The 24,712-nt window shown below is 41.7% G+C and overlaps 1 protein-coding gene across 8 annotated transcripts in view; it reads left to right on the top strand.

Moving 5' to 3' along the window:
• Positions 1–24,712, top strand: part of KIAA0825 (KIAA0825 ortholog) — a 580,812-nt gene that overhangs the window by 42,442 nt on the left and 513,658 nt on the right. For all 8 annotated transcript variants that reach the window (XM_073678443.1, XM_073678463.1, XM_073678435.1 and 5 more), the window contains exons 3-4: positions 9,005–9,167; positions 11,289–11,937. In XM_073678443.1, coding sequence (XP_073534544.1) covers positions 9,005–9,167; positions 11,289–11,937 — 812 coding nt within the window. The remainder of the gene's footprint in view (positions 1–9,004; positions 9,168–11,288; positions 11,938–24,712) is intronic.

The raw sequence follows: 24,712 nt of genomic DNA on the forward strand, positions 1-24,712 counted from the left end.
TGGAGCGTGACTACACAGAGCAGGAGGACTACATGATATGAGAGAGCTAGTCCTCAAGTGATAATCTCCTGCCAATAAAACACTCATTTTATTGAAAAACAACCACAAGCAGCCTAGTAACTGACAATTCTCTGGATTCAGGGTCTCAGTCCCTACATCATGCTGCTCTCGGATTACATAACAAAAACCTGCTGACAAATTCCCTTTAAGCCACACAAACATTTTTTTTCTTAACAAAAATTACATTCTTGTTTAAATGAGGTATCTGCCAAAATTTGCATTTTTTTTCCACCACAGTCATGAAAGGGGTAGTCCATTTTTATGATATTTGTGACCTAACCTGAGGATCCTCAACGCCACTGCTCCATTTCCGTCAAACTGTTTAATGGCTGCTGCTGAGTACTACAGATCCGCTCCTGTTCAACTGAGTAGCTGATTGGTCATCAGCATGACCGTAGTGGACAAGCTTTTGAATAAATTCATCCGCAACTTTCCCTGCCCATATCAGTTTGTATCCCTGAGTTATGTCTCCTTTGCCTTTCACAGCCTCATATGTAGCACAATCAAAGGGGCATATTCCAGCTATAAAAGTTGTCTAAGAATACAACCTTCAGGGGGAGTTTCAGCAGCGGCTACAGATATCGTCATATGATTTGTGACAATTCTTTTGGGGTGGTAGTCACATGGAAAGTGACATTTCGTACCTTGTGGACACAGAGGAGAAACAAGTGACCACGATAAAAAATGTCACTATACAAAATTTACTATTAAATATGCAAATTGGCTCTTCAGAGAAGAAGAGGGCTTGAACTCTAGTGCCACCTATTGGACGTAGTAATCCTAAAAGTCATTATCAACCCTTTAACGAGCCCTGCCATATGACTTAGGATAATATATGGCAAGGCTCGTTAAAGGGTCGATATTGACTTTTAGGTTCGCTGCTTTTCCAGCAGGTGGCACTAGAGTTCAAGTCATCTTCTTTTTTGAAGAGGCAATTTGCATATTTAATTTCCCAGAGGAGCATGCATTGCATATAAGTCTCCTCACACTGACATGCCAGGCTTGGCTTGTTACTCTCTGCAAGGAGATAGGTTACTCCTTTAAAACTACATTTCAGACAAGCCTCCAGGGCATATTTGCTAATGGGTGTATATTGGTAGGGATATTGTTTTGGCCACAATACAGCTTTTGAAATCTAATTTTTAAAGATTGGATGGATAGCTCCTTTAAAACAGCAAACAATGGGCCTAATAAAGGAAAATTTCTACATTTAGAATCACACCCAAAAAAAATAAATATATACAGTTTATGCACTCAGTAGGCTTATATTTTACTCTGCCCAATATCTCTAAATAATTCAGCTGTCTCGTTTCCCCATAGGTTATACCTATCATTTCATATAACTAAAGAGCTCAATAATCTGTATTAAAATAGGCTTGTTGTCAAGAGCATTCGATAGCTGCAGTTGAATAGCAATCTCTGTGTTTAGAGCATAAATGGTTATTTTCTCATTGTAGTTTACAGTAAATAGAATGAGTAATGAGTCTCCGTAGAACGTGGCATTATAATAACACGTAAGCCTGGCTATTCCTCTGCAATTTATTACCAATTCTTTATGTATGGTTATATATGAGGAACACTTTATACAGGTTTATTTTAAGAGCCTGTTGCTATTACATGGACATGAAGTTTCATGACATTTTGTAGCGGTATCCTGTCCATTTCCTTATCCAGGTTTTTCTTTCGTGGCCCCATGTATTACCATTCCCCTCGTCTTTTGGTGCACATTGTACTTATTCCACTGAAGAAACCAAACTTCAGTTGGTCTGGTGGCATACCGTTCCACTATGTTGGTATGTCGTCCTTTAATTTAACAGTCTTTTTAGGTCCCTCATCTGCTCAATTATAAGGGTTTTTTTTTTTCATTTATAACATTTTATAATTCATGTAATTGCCTAGACTCTATTCCCCCAGGGCTCCACTTCTAGGCAACCTCAGACTTGAGTGGGCAAACAGATGCGCTAAGTGATTTCACCAGCTCTGCCATCTTGCTACATTTTTTGGTGTAAAGATCGAGATTACGATAGTGGTTACTGCCTCAATATCTTTATTAAGACCAAAATAATCATAGTGGGCAGAGGCTACTTTGCCAGACGCCTGCTTGCCAGGACAAGGCTACACCTCAGCCAAGATGAAAGATAGACATTTATTGTGACAACAGTATGAGCTATTAGCACAGCCAGTCCAGGCCCCAAGTTCTCAGTCTCACTTAGGCTATTTATTTGCAGCATTTCTATCCTTTGTGACAAAGTCACGGGCAGACAGTCGGAGGAGAGATATATTTCACTAAAGCTATTAGCTTCAGAGATGTGAAACTGGAAGTCTTCTCCTGCATGGTATGTGCTGAGAAGGTTAATCTGCCATATTTAAATGGGACAGTTTTTAGTGAACGACTATAGAGCGGGTGGGAGGTCATTCACCATATCTCCACCCCAGGATGTGGTCTGGTGTTTAAATACTCGGCCTGCTCAGGCATTCAGTCTTCAGTAGCTCTGGAGAGAGTAACTCCAGATCTGATGGTGTGGAGCTGTCCTGATCCACTTTGAGTTGCTGAACTCTGAGCAGGCGGATTCCTGCTTCCACAAAATCTGTTCTTTTGTTACCATTTTTCTTTGTTTTCCCTGCTTTGCCCAAAGGACCGTGTTTTCTTTAATGGATTCAGTGTTGGTTTATGCTGCATTTTAATAAACCAAGCAGAAGTTTAAAGAGACAGCAGACCTGTGTCTACCTCCGTGAGCAGCGATCTACCACACCTTTCACACAAAACTTGAAGAAAAACATAGTCTTGTTGCCTCACCTCCCATGGCACTGTTTTTTCTTCTCCGACAATGTGAAAGCTGCAGCAGTCACATGATACCCTCACTGGATGTCAATGCCAGGACACCGGTAGGGGAACGATGCTGGATCAAGAGGTGAGTATTTTTTTTTTTTTTACACCTTGCTGCAGCCATTCGAAAGGGTTTGGTAAAGGGGTTTTCCAGAAACAGAAATAAAAATAAATAACAAAAGGAAATACTTTCTAAGGTAAGTAGAGACTGCTCACACTGCTGTCCACCATGTCTTTCTGATATGATACTGGAGATATCAGGGGTGCTAAGGTAAGACGAGGCTTTCTAAATGCTGAGCAGCTGCTGTATCCTGGAGATAACCTATATCACATACTGTCAATTTATGTCTAAGTCACAGCAGCCACTCAACAGTCAGAAAGATAGGGTGAGCAGCCTCTTCTTATCTCAGCACCCCTGTCCTCTCCAGTATTAGATCAGATAGACATGGTGGACAGCAGTGTGAGCAGCCTCTTCTTAACTCGGCACCAATGGTGTCTCCAGGATTAGATCTGAAAGATATGGTGGACAGCAGAGTGAGCAGCCTCTTCTTACCTCAGTGCCCATAATATCACCAGTATTAAATCAGAATATCCATTGTGAACACATATTCCTGCGGGAAGGGGTGACACTTCAAGGCACATGTTCTAATAATATTCTAGGACAGGTGTCTGTCAGTGTAACAAGACTGTGGCCTTTTTAATACTATAGTGATTACCTCCTTAGACAAAACAATTGTGATTTGAATATACAAGCTATTAAAGAATTTATTTGACATTTTGTTATTTTTTTTTGTATTCCTAGAGAGACCCTTTATGTAGTAAAGAGCCATGTAGTAAATATATTCAGGAACTGTACCTGTTTTCATGGTCTATAACTTGCTATCCACTTTTTATTAGTGGGAGATTCTTTATTATTTAATATTGTGCCCACATGATAGATGCTGAAACTTCCTTTTCCTCACCTCCCAGCATGCTCTGCTCTTTAATGTTATGTATGTATGCAGTTAGACAGAAGAGCAGGAGCAGAGACAATTATCATCCCCTGCTTCCTGTAATTCATCTCGATGTCACTGATGCTGGAGACAGATTCCACTTGACAACAGGCAGTGGCACCACTGGAACAGCGCCGGCAAGGGATGTGAGTATAAGCTTTTTTATTTTATCGGGCCAAATATTTAGATGAAGAAGAGGTTGTCCTAGTAGTGGACAACCCCTTTAGATACTAATGCCACAGAAAGTTTTGAAAATATTTATAAAAAATCAATTAAATGTTATTCCACACAAAAGTTTTTTATTTTGACGTTGAAGCAAATTACTTAAAGGGGCTTTCCCAAGCACAGAGTTAATTTTAATAAACATTTTAAATCTGTGTTTAAAAGAAATGTTCCTGTGCTGAGATAATCTTCTAAATGTGTAATGGCTGTGTGTGACCGTGCAAGAACATGGTCTGATCATACCACATCTCCTGTGCCACTGCTATCTCAGCACAGGAACATTTTTTTAAGCACATCCAATTGTGTGGAACTTATTATTATTCTAAGATGTATTGATTATAATGTTGATTAAAATTAACTTTGTTCATAGGAAAACCCCCTTTAAGTATTAATTTTTTTTTTTTTTTACTTTTTATCCCCTATTCATGGAGTGTTGTCTTTGGCCGGCATCCAGATTTCGATGTCAGAGATTAGTTTTAGACCATTCGTAATTGAAGCAGATTTATGTAGGTTACCACAAGAAAAGCCCGCACAATCCAGTGCCATGTACTCGGTTAGGTTTCACTGATTGAGACACTTCATGATAGCACAATAGAAGCTTTTTCATGCGGAATCCCTAGAGCCAAGGTGTATGGATGGAGCATCGCATTTCGCAGTCCTGAGAAGAGTTTACACAAGTTAAGAAGATACATGCCAATCTTTTGTCATTCTTAGAACCACTGCTCACAATTGGGGCTGTCCCATCACAGATCTGAATGGGCCACAGGCAGTGAGATATTCTTTCTCATGAAAGTGCTAAGCCTTCATGAAAAGCCTGTTTGATAATGAGAAGATATTCGTTTCACTACACTCCATTTTAAACTCACTCATGCTTAGAGTTTTCTTGAAAAGGTCTTTTCTTTACCTTCTATATAGTGTTTTCCAGCCCACCCAGCCTTAATTCATTTTGGAGAGGCCCTCAGGCCGATGTTAAAGCGTGTCTCCGGCAATCATATTGAAGGATATTTGTGGTATTTATTTTATTTTTGCTTTTGCTCTGTTAAAATCTTGAATAATTGGATGCTGTTTTTGCTTCATTTGTAGCACTCATTTTTTTATTCCGAGCGTTCTTTAGGGCTCTGTTTCTGAAACTTTAAATAGTATATATGTTTTTATGTTTATTAACACAATATCATTTGCTTATTTACTTTTTTTTTATGTTATTTTTATCTTAAAGTCCGCATTTTTCCCTTTTAACTAAAAGAACATTTTTTTACCATTAAAATCAATGGAAAATAATTTAAAACCTGCATTTGGGGCCAATTTTACAAGAAATTCACTCACTTCTTTGCACCAAAATTAAATTATTCTTCCTATTAAAAAAATATATATTTCTAATATTGATAAAAGTAATCTGAATAGAGAAACAAAATATCTCTTACTAATTTGGACCAGTGCTCTTTAGTAAAGCATAATCTACTATTGGGCTAATCCAAGCCCAGTCCCTTTTTCTTTAATTCTGACAAGACTGAGATGTCTCTTTTGAATGGACTGGATCAATACCACCTCCTGCCACGATGCCTTTTTTTATTGCTTGGCAAACCTTATGACTTTGTTCCCACATGTTGTGTTTTTTTTCACATAAATCTGCAGCAAAACTGATCTCTGGTAAGAAATCATCTGCGTCAAAACCGCAGGTTTTCCTGCATTTTTTGCTGCGTTTTTTTCACTGTCCTTCTGTCTCTATTTATGCATGTACAAAAAGTTCTGTGAAAAAAATATATATTTTGCCATCAAAAACGCTGAAAAAAAAATTACCTGCGTTTTTTGGTGCATTTTTCAGTGTTTTTTTTTCACCACCTATTCCTTCCTATGGGTGAAAAAATACTGAAAAAAACCCTGAAAGAAGTGACCTGCTCTATTTTTCCAAAAACCCAACCAAGGCACAAAATACGCAGCAAAAAAACAAAAACAAGATGTGTGAACAGAGAATTCTGGTTTCTCATAGACTTTGCTGATACTGCAAAACGCAACTGAAAATTTGCCGAAAAATCTGCAGCAAAATACGCTGAAAAACCCAACGTGTGTGAACATAACCTTACTGATGCTCTCTTATTACATAATGGTTTCCAGGACACAAAATTATATGTATCAGAACTACTTTGTAGTTGTACATCTATTAATCTCAATTAATTAAAAATGATCATATATAGTCATTAGTGAGAGAGGAAAGTGGGATTTTGCTATTTTTGCTTTATTTTAATAGGTTTAATCTTTATATAATATTTTGACTGTATTATTGGAAAACTGTAATATGAAAAAAAAAAAAAAGACATAGTAGAGATGTCTATAACTGAACATGAAAGAGACCTTTCACTTAGCTGTAACGTGCTATCCCTTCTAAGCTCAGTGCTTGACATTGCCTAAAGTAAAGTGCATGAAACCTGTAAAGAATATAATATCATAAGCAATGTCATTTACTCCTGCTATATATACAGTGCATATTGCCGTCTAAACAGAGTGCTTTTTTTATATTTGGGCAGCACTGTGGCTCAGTGGTTAGCACTGCAGCCTTGCAGCGCTGGAGTCCTGGGTTCAAATCCCACCAAGGACGACATCTGCCAGGAGTTTGTATGTTCTCCCCATGTTTGTGTGGGTTTCCTCCGGGTTCTCTGGTTTCCTCCCACACTCCAAAGACATACTGATAGGGAATCTAGATTGTGAGCCCCAATGGGGACAGTGATGATAATGTCTGTAAATCGCTGTGGAATTAATGGTGCTATATAAGTGAGTAAAATAAATAAATATTTACGGAAGCAGTCATTGCATGGGGGTCATTGGTTTTTTGATTGTATAATGTTTAAAGGGAGTCTGTTAGCAGATTTTAGAACTCAAACTATTTATATGTGCATGTAAATCAAGTCCAGCAATATCTTTACATGGCCGGTCCACTCCTCTGTTACTGAGAAATCAGTGTGTGAATTGATATGCAAATAAGGCTGAAGATTTGAAGCCTCTGTCACTCCAGCTCTATTTCTCACCCCTGCTTGACTGATGGCATCCATCTTGTGTGACTTCAGGCAAAGGAGTCATCAGTCAAGTAGGCGGAGCCAGCGTTGGGTGGGGCAGAGAGCTCCAAATCTACTGCCTCATTTGCATATAAATTCTAACACTGATTTCTCAGTGATGGAGGAACAGACTTTCCATGTAAAGTTATTGCAGCACTTGCCTTTGAAAGATCTATATGTGTATATAAATAGTTTGGGGTGTGAAACCCTGCAGACAGATTCTCTGATAAGACAATACATAAAACTTCAAGGCTGGATTTGTAAACACTATAATTAAAGTATGTCAGTTCCATTCCATGATTTCCTTGCTTAAAATTTTCAACCATATTTCGTGTTTGTTGAGGGGGTACTGATTCTTTTCAGTGTACTCACTGCGGCAGGTCCACAACAAAATCTGCATGTGATATGTATGGATCTTGCTGTGAATTTCTCACTTTGCTTTACAAATCTGAAACAATATAAGCATGCTACAGGTTTTAAAATCCATGCAAATGGATTTCTCATAACGTCTTTACCCACATTGTACTGTAAGATTACAGTACTGCAGATATTGGTGCAAAATTCATGAATCTGAGTTCTGAGCATACCCTTTTAAAGGGAACCGGTCATTATTTTCTTGCTGCTCAAACTATGGGCAGCATGAATCAGACACTGACTGCATGATTGCAGCTTAGTATGTTTTACTTTGAAACGTTGCGGCATTTAGAATAAACTTACTTTGAAATGCCAGCCACGGACTATGACCCCGATTCACCAAAACCAGTGATTTTCTCACTGGCCGTGATGAGGGGGTACGTTGGAGTCTGACCCTCCTGATTAATTAAAACCCATTGAGAGACTGGAGTAAGGTTTTAACATAAGAAACGCCACAGCTCGTCATGAATTAGATGATCTGTGGTTTCATGCCCCCGTTGCACTCTCATCCTGCCACAGCTCAGCCCATTTTGGCGGAGCTGTGAGAAACTGTCTTGAAAATTCAAAAAGTTGCAAAATTTTTGGTGCAGCTATGAGTTACGCAAAAATTATGCAACTTTTTAAAGTAATTTATGCCCAAAATTCTGGCAAAATTGCTTTGGTAAATCATGGTCTATATGCCTTGGCTGAATAGAGAACACTACACTCTAGTCTAGTCAGATTATACGACCTTTCTCAAAAACACACCGCCTCTCACCAGATTAGTTATACCGCCACTCATTGTAATAAGCTCCTACAATCCACTCTTTGAGAAAGGTCGTATTCTCTGACCGGAACGTCACATTTTTGGATTGCTGAACAATAAACAGAACAACTATAACTTGCAATTTTAAAGAGTGCCAATTTTTTTTTTATCTTGGTATATGTCTCAGCTCTTTTTTCCACCCAATTCCAATTAATTGACAGGCCTCGCTCTATGTCTTCACATAGTTAAAGACTTGAAAATCAACTGGAACGGGGACAAGAAACAGCTGGATAGGGACTGCTTCAGATTAATCAGGTCTCTCCCTAAAGTCACTGGTTGGCTTTTCAAAGTCACTGCAGCATTTCAGAGTAAAATAACCGTCTGCAATCACGTAGCCAGGCACCTATTCATGCTCTCCATAGTTCAGGCAGCATGGATCAAATGACAGGTTCCCTCTAGAAAACTCCACATTTATATGAAATATAGACTGCTTTACAATAGCCATCAGCGTAGCATGTAAGAAATTTCTGTAGCAAGGCTGTCACTGCTACTGCTACACTCCGGTACTTGTACTTAGGCAGCCTACTGTTAAAAGTATTATTAGTGTTTTATTTCAGTTTTATTTAGTTTTTTTTAGCTGTAATTATTTATTTTATTGTTTTTTTTATTTTAATTTTATTTTTATATGTTTATTTAGCATTGAAAAGTGTTTGGAGAACCCTCTACACGAAGTTCATAGTATCGGCAGTGCTGATATATTACCTAACAATGTGGACTGCTTCCAGTGGCCAAGAAATACAACATCCTGGAGATTGTATGATACCCCTCACACTGAAGTGATGATCTTCCTCAAGGCTTTGGTAAAGTGAAAAATTACTAGTGTTAAAAAAATTATGTGATCCACAACTATCTCCAGAAAGGGGGTCCCCTGATCCTCTATTCGAGCTGGTAGTCAACCACCAGTGAGAGGAAAGGTGGCCGCTCATGCTGAATAAACTGAGCAAATACTCTCAGCCAAATTCTAATCTTCCATGCCTATGAATGGAGCGAGCCGGTGTATGTTCTGCCACCTCTCCACTCATGGACGGTTGGACACCAGCTGGAACAGGAGATTGGGGTATCCATGTTCTGGGGATGAGGTGCGATTGGGAACCACATCTATCGGACAATTATGTCTTTTGTGGGAAAGACCCTTTATCATCAGTTATAGTCGGTGGAATGTCCTACATCAAGAAATGTTATGAAGCCGTAAGTAATCTTTGTTACTAAAGATAAGGTGGAAGTTATGGAAACATCTCCATGTTTAAGATGAACACTTCCATTGTTAGTAATACTTCGCTTCATACAAGGTCGAGTAGTTGTGTAAATACGGTACATTGCATTACTGATCTCACTCTGATCCATAGTTACAGCTTATATTATAGCCCAGAGCTGCATTCATAATTCTGCAGGCTTTGGTTATAAAATATCTCTGCTGATTTAGTGTTGGAACAGAACTTGGACTAGTGATTTCCATTCTGGTAAATGTGGCTTTTTCACCATGCAATTAACAGTAATCGGATATAGAAAATATTAACTGTCTCACTGCGTTAAATGAGGTCAGCTAATTTCATGTTTTTTTATTCCAATCTTGCTGATTGTTTCCATTAAAAAACAGCCAAACTCTTGATTTAGCTCTGAGCTCAAATTAAAGCTAAACTATAGATTAAGTGTGAAATAAGTAATTCAAAGGATGCACTAATTTTTAGATACTTTCATAAGTATAAACTTTAAATTATAATAAAAGAGGGAGATGACCTTGGAACACTAAACCTAGAAATTGAAGTAGTTTATTTTCTTTCACTGTTTTGTTACTCTGCATAATCCCGATACAGTCAGTCTTGTATAATCCTGCAGAGAACACGGAGTAATCTCCTGCTGATTAGCTCCATGTTTGACTGCTCGCCCACCAAAACCATGCCCCTTACCCAAGAGAGTACTAATCTTTTGCAGACTTGACACCGTAGGGAGGTTTCTGCTGCAGTCAGTTGTCTTACAGCCATACAAAGGACAGTGAAGAGAAGGGGAGACATTAATGACCTCCTGAGACAGAAAGATTTCTTTATATATTTCTCAGCTTTATTTGTAATATGAGATAGGATTAAAGAAGAGAACGAGATTAAGGAAGGATGTGTTAGGATATTTTTTTATTATTATTTTCTTGCATTTTCCTTGTTTTAGTTTTATATTTTAAAAAGGTTTAGTACTGTTTTAGTAATATTTGGTTTTCTTTAATGCCACTAGTTATGTGGAATTACTTCTTCCACAAGACCATAAGGCATTGTAGCAATGCGAAGTAGGCTAGGGTTAAATCCTAGCTCTGTAGGCTTTGATTAGTACACCTGGCTAGTCTCGCATATAAACATGCTAGGTGCTCATCTAAGTCAGTCTGCTGGGGAGGCAGAGCAAATTAGATATGTCTTGAAGTTGAAGAGGGAACAAGCCAGAATCTCTTTGAGAAGAGTCTACACAGGCCGTGTGCACCAACCAAACTGCGAGTATCAGTGGTTGCTATGGAGGATAGCAGTTTTGTTTGGCTGAGCTGGTGCTAGCTTTAGTGATGTCTGAAGTAGTCATGGTATATACTGTTTAGTTTGCGCCTGGACAAGGCTAGGGATTTAGGTTTATGAATTTGTGGTTTTGGTGCTGTGCAACTTATGGAAAACAATAAAAACTGCATGTGTTTGGACCAAAACTTTATTGCCTTTGTGAACGCTATTTAAGGCCTAATGCCTTCTAGAGCGAGTGAATCCCTACAGCATGTAGTAATTTCTTGTAACTAGTGTCATCCATATGCCATCCCAACGTGTTGGTAATGTCCCCCATTTTTAGATCAAATGTGCTTCTACGTGTGATTTATAACTGGCAACTACTATAGTTTCTCATATGTTTTCTTATTGATACAATGCCCAGTTGTTTAAGGATGTCTTTTTTTATTGTAGCAACATTTTCTGAAGAACTGTGAAAATCAGGAAGACTTGATTCTTCAGTTTCTGATGGACCTCCACAGTCGGTGCAGTATAACATTTCCTTCTTCTCCAAGTGGAAGCAGTTTTCAGTGCACTTCTCAGACTTCACTACATGCCATTGACGATGATTCTTCAATGGATCTTCAGACTTTGTGGGATGATGTAAGACTGCAATTACGACGCCATCTAGTTGGAAAATTGCAAACCAGTTTTGACACCTGTAGCAGTCAACCTAGGATTAGTTTCAAAGCCCAATGCTTGCAGCGCCTTCTCTTCCTGTATCCTGAATCTGATGTCCTTGTTAAATATCAGAATATCCAACAGAATTTTGTTGTTGAGCTTCTCCATGACTTTAGTGAAATGAAGATAGAAAGTGTACTTGGGGCATACCAGAAGGCTATTCCCAGGGTGTACACCATGATAAAAGAAGATTTGTTTGTGTTAAGCCGTGTTATAGACTCTTCATCAATAATTAAGTTTATCAATGAGACTTTCTTTGAAGCGATCACTGAGGAGATGAAAACCTTCTTTGATATACTTTATGAATCCAGCACAGAGGAGCGGGGTCTCCAGCCAGCGAGGCTAAACAAGAAAAGGCATAAACAGAGGGTGCATGCCCTTGGTAAGTGGTTACAACACTTAATTCTACAAACTGGATTTGATAACTTGTACTTCTGCGGACATCTTTCCACAGGGAAATCGAAATACAGCAGCTCTGAGAGCAACGCCAACTTTGGTCAGACAGGTCACAATTCATGAAGGTGTTTTTGCCATTTTTTTGGCATAAAACACTTTCAAACGTCACAAAATTTAAGCTCAACTCAAATTTGATCAAAAGTTTTGAGACTTGCCATTTTTACTCCATTCTGGGTCCGCTTCATCAAGATGGGCGGTGTGGTTTATCCCACCCTTCTAGTTCGCAAATTACGCCAGAAATTTACTCCAGTCCCAGACATTTCTGGCGGAGACTCGCACCAGTTGTAAGGTGCACCTAATTCATTCGGTGCTCCTTACTCCAATGGTCCCATTCATTAAGACTGGCGTGTATTAAACAATGGGCTGATTCCTCAAAGCTTTCATACTAAAATCCTGGCATAAAAGCTTTGAAAAGTCGCAGCTGAAAATTATAAATTTTGTGACTTTTGATGCCTTCACATCAGTTTTTCCCAGCTCCGCTGAAATGGGCAGAGCTAGTGCATGACAAGGGCGCAGACAGGGCGTGATGCCACAGCTTGTCTAATTCATGAGGCGCTGTGGTATTCTGTATGCCAGAAATTTCACTCCGGTACCTGACTGGAGTGAGACTTCTTACCTAGCGCATGGAGGCTCATGTCTTGATGAATCTGGCCCTATGTCTGCAGTAAAATGTCAATCCTATGATTGTCAATTGACTTCTCACCATAGGTATACATTATGGTTGCAGTAGTCCACAGTTTTGCAGGTATTATTACACAACGAAAACCAACATGGAGCCCATGCTTTGTTGTCTCAGAGCTGCTAGACATGTCTATTTGCATTTTAGATTTTTTGCTCTGAGTCCATGATTAGAAATAGAAGTTTTTCCCTTTTTTAGGACCTCGAGCACACAGCCTTAAAAATCGGACGAATGCTATTTGTCGTTTTGTCGGATGTCACCTGTCACCATGTTATTCTATGGGGCCATGGTGCACATGTCCGACTTTTTCCTCTGACCGATTTGGTCCGAGGTAAAATAATGCAAGCAAGCATGAGTTGCATCCGATTAGCGGCCACTCATGTCTTTGGGTACATGGAAAAAAATCAGACAGCACAAAATGACTGTTCAAACCAAGTGCAGTAACTTGTTGCATTATAGGTTTGGCAAAAGCGTTGATTACTTGTTTCCACTTATCACCTCCCTCCAGTAAAGCTAGAGCTATCAATGCTGCGGGGCAGAGATGGCTAGAAAACAAGTCAGCGGGAAGGTCCCCTGACCTGATCACCCACGCCTGTGCCTGGTTTCAGAAGTCATTTTGTGCTAAAGGACTGCTTTTAAAATTTCTAAATTTCTATGAAAGTTAATAAATTAACCAATATTAATAATAGACTCTTTGTTTTATTTAACCCCTTTACGACCAAGGGCGTATTAGTACGTATCTGTGACCTGGGCCTTATGGACCTGATGCGTATTAGTACGCCCTGGTGATTTCGCCCGCACACAGGCTGTGCGGGCGCGATCGCCGCCGGGTGTCAGCTGATTGTCACAGCTGACACCCAGGGCTATGTGCAGGGAGCGGTCCCGCACCGATCCCAGCACATTAACCCCCGCAATGGTGCGATTGAAGTCGATCGCAGCATTGCGGTGGCAAGGGGGAGGTGATCGCCGATACCTCCTCTTCCGGCTTCCAGCGATGTCTGCCGCGGCTTCCAGGATGTTGCCGTGACGACCCGATGTCGTCATGACAACATCCGGGTCACCAAACATCAGGAAGATTTTTTTGGACATGCGCAGTGCATCTCCAAACAATCTTCTCCCTGTCCAGCGCTGACAGCCTGCATGGCACAGGGATGGTGCTGCATTCCTGTGCCATGCAGGCGATCAGAGAAAAAAAAGTGAAAGTCCCAGAGTGGGACAAAGTAATAAAGTATAAAAACTATCAGAAAGTGGAAAAAAAAAAAAAAAAAAAAAAATATATATATATATATATATATATATATATATATATATATATATATAATCCACCAAAAATAAAAATATAATGTACCCATCAATAAATATTATTATAAAAAAAAAACGTACACATATTTGGTATCGCCGCGTCCGGAACAACCTGACCTATAAAACTGTCCCACTAGTTAACCCCTTCAGTGAACACTGTAAAAAAAACAAAAAAAAAACAAACAATGCTTTATCACCATACCGCCAAACAAAAATGGAATAACACGCGATCAAAAAGACAAATATAAATAAAAATGGTACAGCTGAAAACGTCATCTCGTCCCGCAAAAAACAAGCCGCCATACAGCTCCATCAGCCGAAAAATAAAAAAGTTATAGCTCTCAGAATAAAGCTATGCTAAAAAATAATTTTATCTATAAAATTGCTTTTATTATGTAAAAGTGCAAAACATAGAAAAACTATATGTAACGGGTCTGGGAGGCGGAACCTCTGAGCTACTATACAAGGGGGCGGTCCTTGTAAGGGAGCGGGTGGCGACCAGGCGGGCAGTCACAGCAGGTGACCGGGACAGTCTCTGGAAGAACGGGCAGGAGGTCACGGCAAGTGACCGGGGCAGTCTCTGGATGAACGGGCAGATGGTCACGGCAAGTGACCGGGGCAGTCTCTGGGTGAACGGGCAGATGGTCACGGCAAGTGACCGGTGCAGTCTCTGGGTAAAGGGTTGGTACGACCTGTGGCGGCTGATGGTAGACGTGAGCTCCCAGGTGAGCAGGCGAGAGTCTCTGGATAAACGGGTGGTCACAGCATGTGACGGCGGAGCCTCCAGGAAGACCAACAGACAGGCGGCAGATGAGCGCTCCCAGGTGAGCGGGCAGAAGTCTCTGGACAGGCGGGTGGTCACAGCACGTGACGGCAGAGCCTCCAGGTAGGCTAGCAGACAGGCAGCAGATGAGCGCTCCCAGGTGAGCGGGCAGGAGTCACTGGACAGGCAGGTGGTCACAGCACGTGACGGCAGAGCCTCCAGGTAGGCTAGCAGACAGGCAGCAGATGAGCGCTCCCAGGTGAGCGGGCAGGAGTCACTGGACAGGCAGGTGGTCACAGCACGTGACGGCGGAGCCTCCAGGTAGGCTAGCAGGCAGGTAGCAGATGTGCGCTCCCAGGTGAGCGGGCAAGCTGGTCCATAGACAGACTGACAGGAGTTGGAAGGCAGACCGTCGGACCTCAGGCAAGCAGGCAGGTAGTTGATGTGCGCTCCCAGGTGAGCGGGCAAGCTGGTCCTTAGACAGACTGACAGGAGTTGTAAGGCAGACCGTCGGACCTCAGGCTAGCAGGCAGGTAGCAGAATATCAGGCAGGAATAAGACAGCAAGCTGGCAGGTATCTGGCAGGTAACTGGCAACGGGACCTGAGGGCTGAAGCAGAGTAGTGAACAGTGCAACAACATTGCTCGGGCACCTCCATTTTGTAGGAGGTGCCTTATATATGGTGAAGTCCTTCGGCCATTGGCCGGGGACTCCTTAGGACGGCGCGCGCGGCCCCTTTAAGAGGGAGGGAGAGCGCGCGCGCCCTAAGCACAGTGGCCGGGAAGGAGCGCGCGCTGCCAGCAGAGCGGGAGGAGGACGCCGGGCACGGAGCAGAGAGGTGAGGGGAACAGCGTCCCTGCCTAGCAGAGGGCAGGGACGCCGGCACTACACTATATAAATGTGGTACCGCTGTAAACGTACTGACCCGAAGAATAAAGCTGCCTTATCAATTTTACCACACGCGGAACAGAATAAAAAAAAAACAATTCCTGAATTGTTGGTTTTGTTTATTCTGCCTCCCAAAAATCAGAATACAAAGCGATCAAAAAATGTCACGTGCCTGAAAATGGCACCAATAACAACGTCAACTCATCCCGCAAAAAACGAGCCGTCACATGACTATCTGCCAAAATCTGGAAAAATTATAGCTCTCAAAATATGGCGATGCAAAAACTAGATTTTACAAAAAATGCGTCTTTTTTAGTGTGGACAGCTGTCAGTCATAAAAACCCCATATGATTCTGGTATTGCTGTAATCACACCGACCCGAAGAATAAAGTCGTCTAATCACTTATACCGCATGAGGAACGGCGTAAAAAATAAACTCAGGTTAGGGCTGGGTTTGGGGTTAGGGTTGTAATGGGGTTGGGATTTTTTTCAAAAGTAAGAAAAAAAAAAGATAACGATATGGCGACTAGTGTTGAGCGCAAGTGCTCGCTACTTGAGTTTGCATCGGGTGTTCTGGTATGCATTGAGTATCGTGGGTATTTGAGTGACATACTTGAGTCTCCGCCCCATATGCTTCGCGGCCAAAAAAACTTTGCGGGGATTGCCTGCCATGCACGAGCGATCCCCGCATGTTTTTTTTTGGGTGTCTAATAACCGTGAAACATACGGAGCAGGGACTCGAGCATGTCACTCGAGCACACGCTGTACATGGTGCATACCTGAGTACCCGATGCAAACTCAAGTAGCGAGGACTTGATCTCAAGACGAATGACAACTTATTCAATATGATGACCTAATGTTATCAAATTCTGTGTCGTACCTCTGGGTTCAAAATGTTCACTATACACCTTAATAAAATCCTTGAGGGGTATAGTTTCCAAAATGGGGTCACTTGTGGGGGAGCTCCACTGTTTAGGCACATCAGGGGCTCTCCAAACGCGACATGGTGTCCGCTAACAAATTGAATGGAAAATCGGCTCAAATTGTTAGCGGACGCCATGTTGCGTTTGGAGAGCCCCTGCGTGCCTAAACATTGGAGTTCCCCCACAAGTGACCCCATTTTGGAAACTAGACCCCCCAAGGCACCTATCTAGATGCATAGTGAGCACTTGGAACCCCCAGGTGCTTCAGAAATTGATTCGTAAAAATGAAAAAGTGAAAAAAAATGGGGTCCATTTTTTTTGTTACCCCTGTGAAAATAAAAAAAATTGAGTCTAAAGTAACATTTTTGTGAAAAAAGTTAAATGTTAATTTTTTTCTTCCAAAAATTCCTGTGAAGCACCTGAAGGGTTAATAAAGTTCTTGAATGTGGTTTTGAGCACCTTGAGGGGTGCAGTTTTTAGAATGGTGTCACTTTTGGGTATTTTCTGTCATAAAGACCTCTCAAAGTGACTTCAAATGTGATGTGGTCCCTAAAAAAATGGTTTTGTAAATTTTGTTGGAAAAATGAGAAATCGCTGGTCAACTTTTAACCCTTATAGCTCCCTAACAAAAAAAAATTTTGGTTCCAAAATTGTGCTGATGTAAAGTAGACATGTGGGAAATGTTATTTATTAACTATTTTGTGTGACATATCTCTCTGATTTAAGGGCATAAAAATTAAAATTTTGAAAATTGCAAAACTTTCTAAATTTTCGCCAAATTTCCATTTTTTTCACAAATAAACGCAAGTGATATCGAAGAAATTTTACCACAATCATGAAGTACAATATATCACGAAAAAACAATCTCAGAATCAGGGGGATCCGTTGAAGCGTTCCAGAGTAATTACCTCATAAAGTGACAGTGGTCAGAATTGTAAAAATTGGCCTGGTCATTAATGTGCAAACCACCCTCGGGGGTAAAGGGGTTAAAGCTGTAGTTGGTATATTTTATTGACTCAAACTTCACAGTCCTATATTAGATTCCCTTATTGATTATTTTCTTCTGCAAAATGAGTTATTTGTTAAGGTATCTACCCGCTATATTCTACACAATGTGCCAATATATAATGATAGTGCTGGAATGTGCTCAGTCTACCAGAAACATATATATATATATTTTTTTTTTAAGATAAGTGAATTCAGTAATCTGTGGCTAAGTTAATGTTACCCACAAAGTAAGTAAAAAAAACAAAAGTATGTATATAATGAGCTGAGGAATAATCATCTGTGTATCTTATTGATGTTTCAAACACTTTATAATATGATTCCTGGGACCAAATAGATACTTCAATAATTGCAATACTGCCATTGTACTCTATACAGTGATGAGAAGAAAGAATGGTGAGAATATTTTGTCGGATCAGAATTGTGTAATGTTTTTGCAAGTTTACAATCAGTTAAAAGGAATCTGTCGCCAGGATTTTGCTACCCCATATGAGAGCAGCATGATGGCAAGGACCTTGATCCCATTACTGAGTGCTGCAGTTTTGATTAAAAGCGGTTTTCTCTGCTGCAGATCTACCAGTTCTCTGAATCCTGATCTCTGTATAACCATGTCCACATTTCTGATTAGCAGCTTTCTGTGTACACTGTGCATAGGCAGAAAGCTGCCAGTCAGTGGTGGGGTAAGGGTTAGACTGTATGGCTGCAGGTTTTGTTGTCCTCTAGTGATAATCTCCTGATGATAAGTTATTTTATCAAAACTACGGCAAGCCGCCCAGTAAATGACACATTGCTGGAATCAGGGTCTCTGCCCCTACATTATGCTGCTCTCAGATTAGATGGCAAAACCCTGGTAACAGATTCCCTTTAAGGCTCCTTTCACACTCAATTGATCATGACGCGCCCCTGGGCCTGTGTCGCGCTGCGTTGCGCACGCGGGAGCTTACCCGGAGCCAGATCTCTTGAGGGTTGTAGTCTCGTGGCGGTGATCCGGTCCGTGCCCAGGGAGTCAGACTAAGTGGCGCTGTATTAGCGGTAGATGTTGGACGACTACGCCACCCGTTGAGTACAGCTAAGGAGCTGCTGCTGCAGGGCAGACCGCTGAGGCCGGTGGTAGAATTGTGCAGCGTGATAGTATAACCCCCAACGGGAGGGGTATGGCCTCAGGGCAGCCGACGTGGATGATGGGGGTAGCAGGAACCACTCGGAGACGGTACGGTGTAGTTCAGGGTCTTTACTGGTGACAAAGATAGACCCTCCCGGAGTACTGGCTAGCGATTGGGGCCTGGTCAGTCCTTGAGCAGATGGGATCTCCCCTGGCCAGGCGGAGTTGTAGGCCTCCCAAACTAACGATACTCTTCTGGCTACCTTGCTAGAGGCGGGTATAAGTAGCCCACGTCCCTGAGTGTACCGTGTGGTGCTCACCCGTATGGCCGGTGACTCGGGGCCTTCTAGTAGCTTCCGCTCCACGACGGCGGTGCTGGTCCCATGCGTGTGACCGTGCCTTCGGGTTTCTTGGCCAGAGGACCTGAAATCCCCTGCCTGACGGATTCTGCTGCTGGGTAGGAGTTAGTCCCCACAGCCTCGGACTCCGGGTCCGGTAAGAAATCTTCTCAGTCAGGGCGAGCTCTGCAGCTGCCAGCCCCTGACTCCTTGTAACACTGCTCCCACAGAGCTCCTGTTGTTTCTTCCCATAGCTGCTTCTCTTCTCTGTCTCTACTTCTGGCATGGCCCAGGAGCTGGGCCCAGCCGGAGCCACAGCTCCCTGTCAGCCCTCCTGGCTGAACTCTCCCTCTGAACTCCCTAACCCTGCCTCAGCCCCAGGTTTATCTAGGGGAAGTTCTTCCCCTCCCAGGACTGGGCAGGAGGTGTGGCATGCATAGGATTCCTGACCAAGAGACCTCCCACCTGCTCTCAGACATAACATTGCCGTTACTGTGGAAACCAGACCCCTGGGGTGCCACAATCACGTGTTCAATACTTATTTCAGCTGCTGTATATATATTGTAGGTATTCAATCATAAACATAAATCCCTAGGCTTGTCCAGACACTAACTAAACAGTACATACCCTGACTACTTCAGACAACGCTGAGCCATTTACAGTTCGATTAAACAAAACTGCTGTCGTTGATAGTAACCACTGATATTTGCAGTTTGGTGCATATGGCCCGTGCAGACTCTTCTCAAAGAGATTATGGCTTGTCTCTCTCTTCAACTTTAAGACGCATCCAGTCTGCTCATCCTCCCCAGCAGACTGACTTAGATGAGCACCTAGCCTGTTTATATGGAAGGCTAGCCAGGTGTACTAATCAAAGCATGCAGAGCTAGGATTTAACCGCAGCCTACCTGGCTTTGTTACATAGTGAGTGTATATGTATGTGTGTGTGTATGTGTGTGTATATATATATATATACACACACATGTGTGTGTGCACTGAAGGATATACAGTACAGACCAAAAGTTTGGACACACCTTCTCATTTAAAGATTTTTCTGTATTTTCATGACTATGAAAATTGTACATTCACATTGAAGGCATCAAAACTATGAATTAACACATGTGGAATTATATAGTTAACAAAAAAGTGTGAAACAACTGAAAATATGTCTTATATTCTAGGTTCTTCAAAGTAGCCACGTTTTGCTTTGATGACTGCTTTGCACACTCTTGGCATTCTCTTGATGAGCTTCAAGAGGTAGTCAACCGAAATGGTCTTCCAATAATCTTGAAGGCGTTCCCAGAGATGCTTAGCACTTGTTGGCCCTTTTGCCTTCACTCTGCGGTCCAGCTCATCCCAAACCATCTGGATTGGGTTCAGGTCTGGTGACTGTGGAGGCCAGGTCATCTGGTGTAGCACCCCATCACTCTCAATCTTGGTCAAATAGCCCTTACACAGCCTGGAGGTGTGTTTGGGGTCATTGTCCTGTTGAAAAATAAATGATGGTCCAACTAAACGCAAACCGGATGGAATAGCATGCCGCTGCAAGATGCTGTGGTAGCCATGCTGGTTCAGTATGCCTTCAATTTTGAATAAATCCCCAACAGTGTCACCAGCAAAGCACCCCCACACCATCACACCTCCTCCTCCATACTGCACGGTGGGAACCAGGCATGCAGAGTCCATCCGTTCACCTTTTCTGCGTCGCACAAAGACACAGTGGTTGGAACCAAAGATCTCAAATTTGGACTCATCAGACCAAAGCACAGATTTCCATTGGTCCATTCCTTGTGTTCTTTAGCCCAAACAAGTCTCTTCTGCTTGTTGCCTGTCCTTAGCGGTGGTTTCCTAGCAGCTATTTTACCATGAAGGCCTGCTGCACAAAGTCTCCTCTTAATAGTTGTTGAAGAGATGTGTCTGCTGCTAGAACTCTGTGTGTCATTGACCTGGTCTCTAATCTGAGCTGCTGTTAACCTGCGATTTCTGAGGCTGGTGACTCGGATAAACTTATCCTCAGGAGCAGAGGTGACTCTTGGTCTTCCTTTCCTGGGGCGGTCCTCATGTGAGCCAGTTTCTTTGTAGCGCTTGATGGTTTTTGCAACTGAACTTGGGGACACTTTCAAAGTTTTCCCAATTTTTCACACTGACAGACCTTCATTTCTTAAAGTAATGATGGCCACTCGTTTTTCTTTACTTAGCTGCTTTTTTCTTGCCATATTACAAATTCTAACAGTCTATTCAGTAGGACTATCAGCTGTGTATCCACCAGACTTCTGCACAACACAACTGATGGTCCAAACCTCATTTATAAGGCAAGAAATCCCACTTATTAAACCTGACTGGGCATACCTGTGAAGTGAAAACCATTTCCGGTGACTACCTCTTGAAGCTCATCAAGAGAATGCCAAGAGTGTGCAAAGCAGTCATCAAAGCAAAAGGTGGCTACTTTGAAGAACCTAGAATATAAGACATTTTCAGTTGTTTCACACTTTTTTGTTAAGTATATAATTCCACATGTGTTAATTCATAGTTTTGATGCCTTCAGTGTGAATGTACAATTTTCATAGTCATGAAAATACAGAAAAATCTTTAAATGAGAAGGTGTGTCCAAACTTTTGGTCTGTACTGTATATATATATATACTGTATCTATCTTGTGTTACCTTAGGTATGATAAAAGTTAACTGTGAAAAGTCCTTGCCGTAAGATGGAGGAGGGTGCTGGCTTAATGTTTGTTTTACTAAGTAGCGTACAGGGAAATGCAACCGCAGTAACTGATCCTGGTGGAGGCATAAAGTTGAATAATCTAACAGTGACCCATGTAAATGTAATACAGATGTATGTCTGCTGTCTGGGGCTGCAGCTAAGGCAGAACATACGCTCCACGATATTTATGAGACATATTCTAGCCATAACGTAATTCATGGAGGCTGTAATACTGTCAGGATGGCAGTCATGTTCAGTTGCATCATCACACTTGTGGATGTAGCATATAATCATGATATACAATATTTTAACCTTCATGTTATTACTCTGCTTCCATCGCTTGTTTATGGCCTAGGATGCAGAATATAGTGTACGACTCGGCTGAATAGCTACAGGACTAAGACTGGCTGTATGAAAATGTCAATACATATAGGAGCGTGCATTAGATGGGTTAAATTCACCATCCTTATGGCGCAGTTGATTTTATAGTTTTTCTTTTATCGAACACAAAAATCTTAAAAACTGCATCAAAACTGCACACAAAGCTGCGAATGTTTTACACCGCTTTTTTCCTGCCAGCACTGAATGTGTGCACATTGATTGTGCACAAACATTGATGTAAAATACTGAAGGTGTGAACATGGCCTTACTGCTGGTACATAGAGAGGTGAGTCACTGGAGTTAGGGACCATCCTGATTGGGTACACCTTGTCGCGTAGGGATGACTTTTATACTCTTTTGATCAAAATAGTGTTATCTAACTACCCTATGTTATTTACATGTACTACTTTTTTTTATTTACTTATTGTTTTTATTATAGGTTTCGTCTGTTAATGACCACAGTGTGAATGCGCACTACACGTTGCACTTCTACCAACAGGTGTGCCGGCCCATTTTTCGGTTTTGAGTTATGTACAGAGCCAATGAAAGTGATTGTGACCAGTTGCATCAAACTTTCCTGCTGTGAACTGTGTTATGTAGCGTCTGAAGTGCCTGTGTAACCCAGCCCAAATATATGCATTTAAGTAAAAAAAAAAATTCCCAGAGGTGGACAACCATTTAGGCTCAGAGCATGCTCCTTACATTGTATGTATGCAGTAACTTTTAAAAAGTAACCGTTGTTTGATTTTTACATCATAAACCAATATTAGACGGGAAAATAAGCAATTTTATACTGCATTATGCGGACTATAATACAAACTTTTTTCCCCCCCAAATTTGGGAGAAAAATTGCAGTGCGTCTTATAGTACGAATGTAGCTTACCAGGGGGAGGCCACAATGGCAGCGGTGAAGCGAGATCAGCAGGACTGGGGCGATGCTGCGAGCCCTGGGAGAAAAGAGGGTGTCCCGGCGGTGGGCTTCATGAAAATGTCAGCGGTGCTGGCAGGAGTGAGGTCCCTGCTCTACACATTGCTCTCCTGGCGGTGGGCTTCAGGAAAACTACCGCCGGAGGCGACGTATGCGCATATTGAGATCTTGGCTCGTCATTGAGCTCCATCAACTGTGTAACAGCAGATTTGCCGCTACTCATCCTGTCCATAGAGCAGGTCATCATTATAAAAGTAGTCAAGCTACTTTTTCTTCCATGGTACAGAAATTTTTCCACCTCAGGAGAGGGAATTTTTTTTTTTTCTAAATTGAGAGAGTGCCTTTTTTCTTTTGCTAGGATTTGACATGGAACTGCTTTCCTCATATTTTGTATGGTTATTTATATACATGTACAGGTTAACCATGCCCCCCTTTTATTCGTCTCTTCTCAAGACTTAATAAATTTTGTTTTTTTAAGCTTTTCTTATAACTAACATCCTTCATCCCTCTGATCAGTTTTGTGCCTGTTCTTTATACCGTTTCTAACTCCAGGGCATCCTTTCTATGAACCTGTGCCCAGAACTTGAACTGCATATTCCAGATGAGGTTGCACAAGCGCTTTGTGAAGTGGTAGTATTATGTCCCTGCCTGCCTCTTTTAATCCTGCTGACTCTAAAAGCAGCTGATTGACTTTGTATGCCTAAGAATGTGTTTCTTTGACTGCATACATGCTATTTTTTTTTATTAATGGGAGCTTGATGTTAGGACATTAACAGAGGTAATAAGATACAAAGTTACTGGTGAGCTGGTATCACTAAACCACTGGTCAGGGTGAACACATGGACCGAGGGTAATAGCACAGCGGGCTGAACTTGCTGGTTGTCACATTAAACAGGGTCAACCAGCACAGCAGGCAGACAAGCAGTGCAGAATACACCAGAACACACAGCACCAGGGTGTAGAGAAGCGCAGGAACCGAAAATGTACATACAGTCCAGGAGCAGTGGCAACGTTTGTAATATGAACTAGTCCTGAGGTATGTTCGTAATGCTTTCAGCAGACGAAGAGTTAGTATGCAAACAATGGATAGCTGTTGGCAGCAGAGATGGAGAGGAAAACCTGTTTGTAGACAGTAGCATTAGTAAAGTGAACAGTCACTAGAGAGGAGTTTGTTATGCTTACAGCAGATGATGGCTAATAAGCTGGTCTCAGCCAGGAATCAAATGCAGATTACTGAAGCACACAGGAGTTTAAGGAGATGATTCCAGCTGAGTAAACTGGTGAGAAAAACTCCATGGCACAAGGTCAATACTTAGACACATGTGCGTTTAACTTGGCCTTAAAAGGCCTTGGGAGATGATGTCACTGAAGGTGTCACTTACGTCAACTTGTTAAACTTGACTTGGAGCACAGCAAAGGGTGTTGGCCATAGGCAGATGGAACAGATCCTGACCCTAGAGGTATACATTTAATTTTCTCTTGACAGCCAGGCTTCAGAATGCTATTAACCTGCAGATTAACCCCATATCTACAGGATAATATAATTTTTTTACTTGACAGTTTCCCTTTAAATTCACATTGCTTGAAAATAAAAAAGTGGCCAATCTGATGGTAGCCACACTCTGACCAGCTCTATTGAAGGGAGCTGATCTACATCTGCATGATGTCAAACTGCACTTCCATGGCAGAG

This window comes from Phyllobates terribilis, unplaced genomic scaffold (genome assembly GCF_046119375.1).
Source record: "Phyllobates terribilis strain yellow unplaced genomic scaffold, ASM4611937v1 Scaffold_1__5_contigs__length_1240528914, whole genome shotgun sequence".
Lineage (NCBI taxonomy): Eukaryota > Metazoa > Chordata > Amphibia > Anura > Dendrobatidae > Phyllobates > Phyllobates terribilis.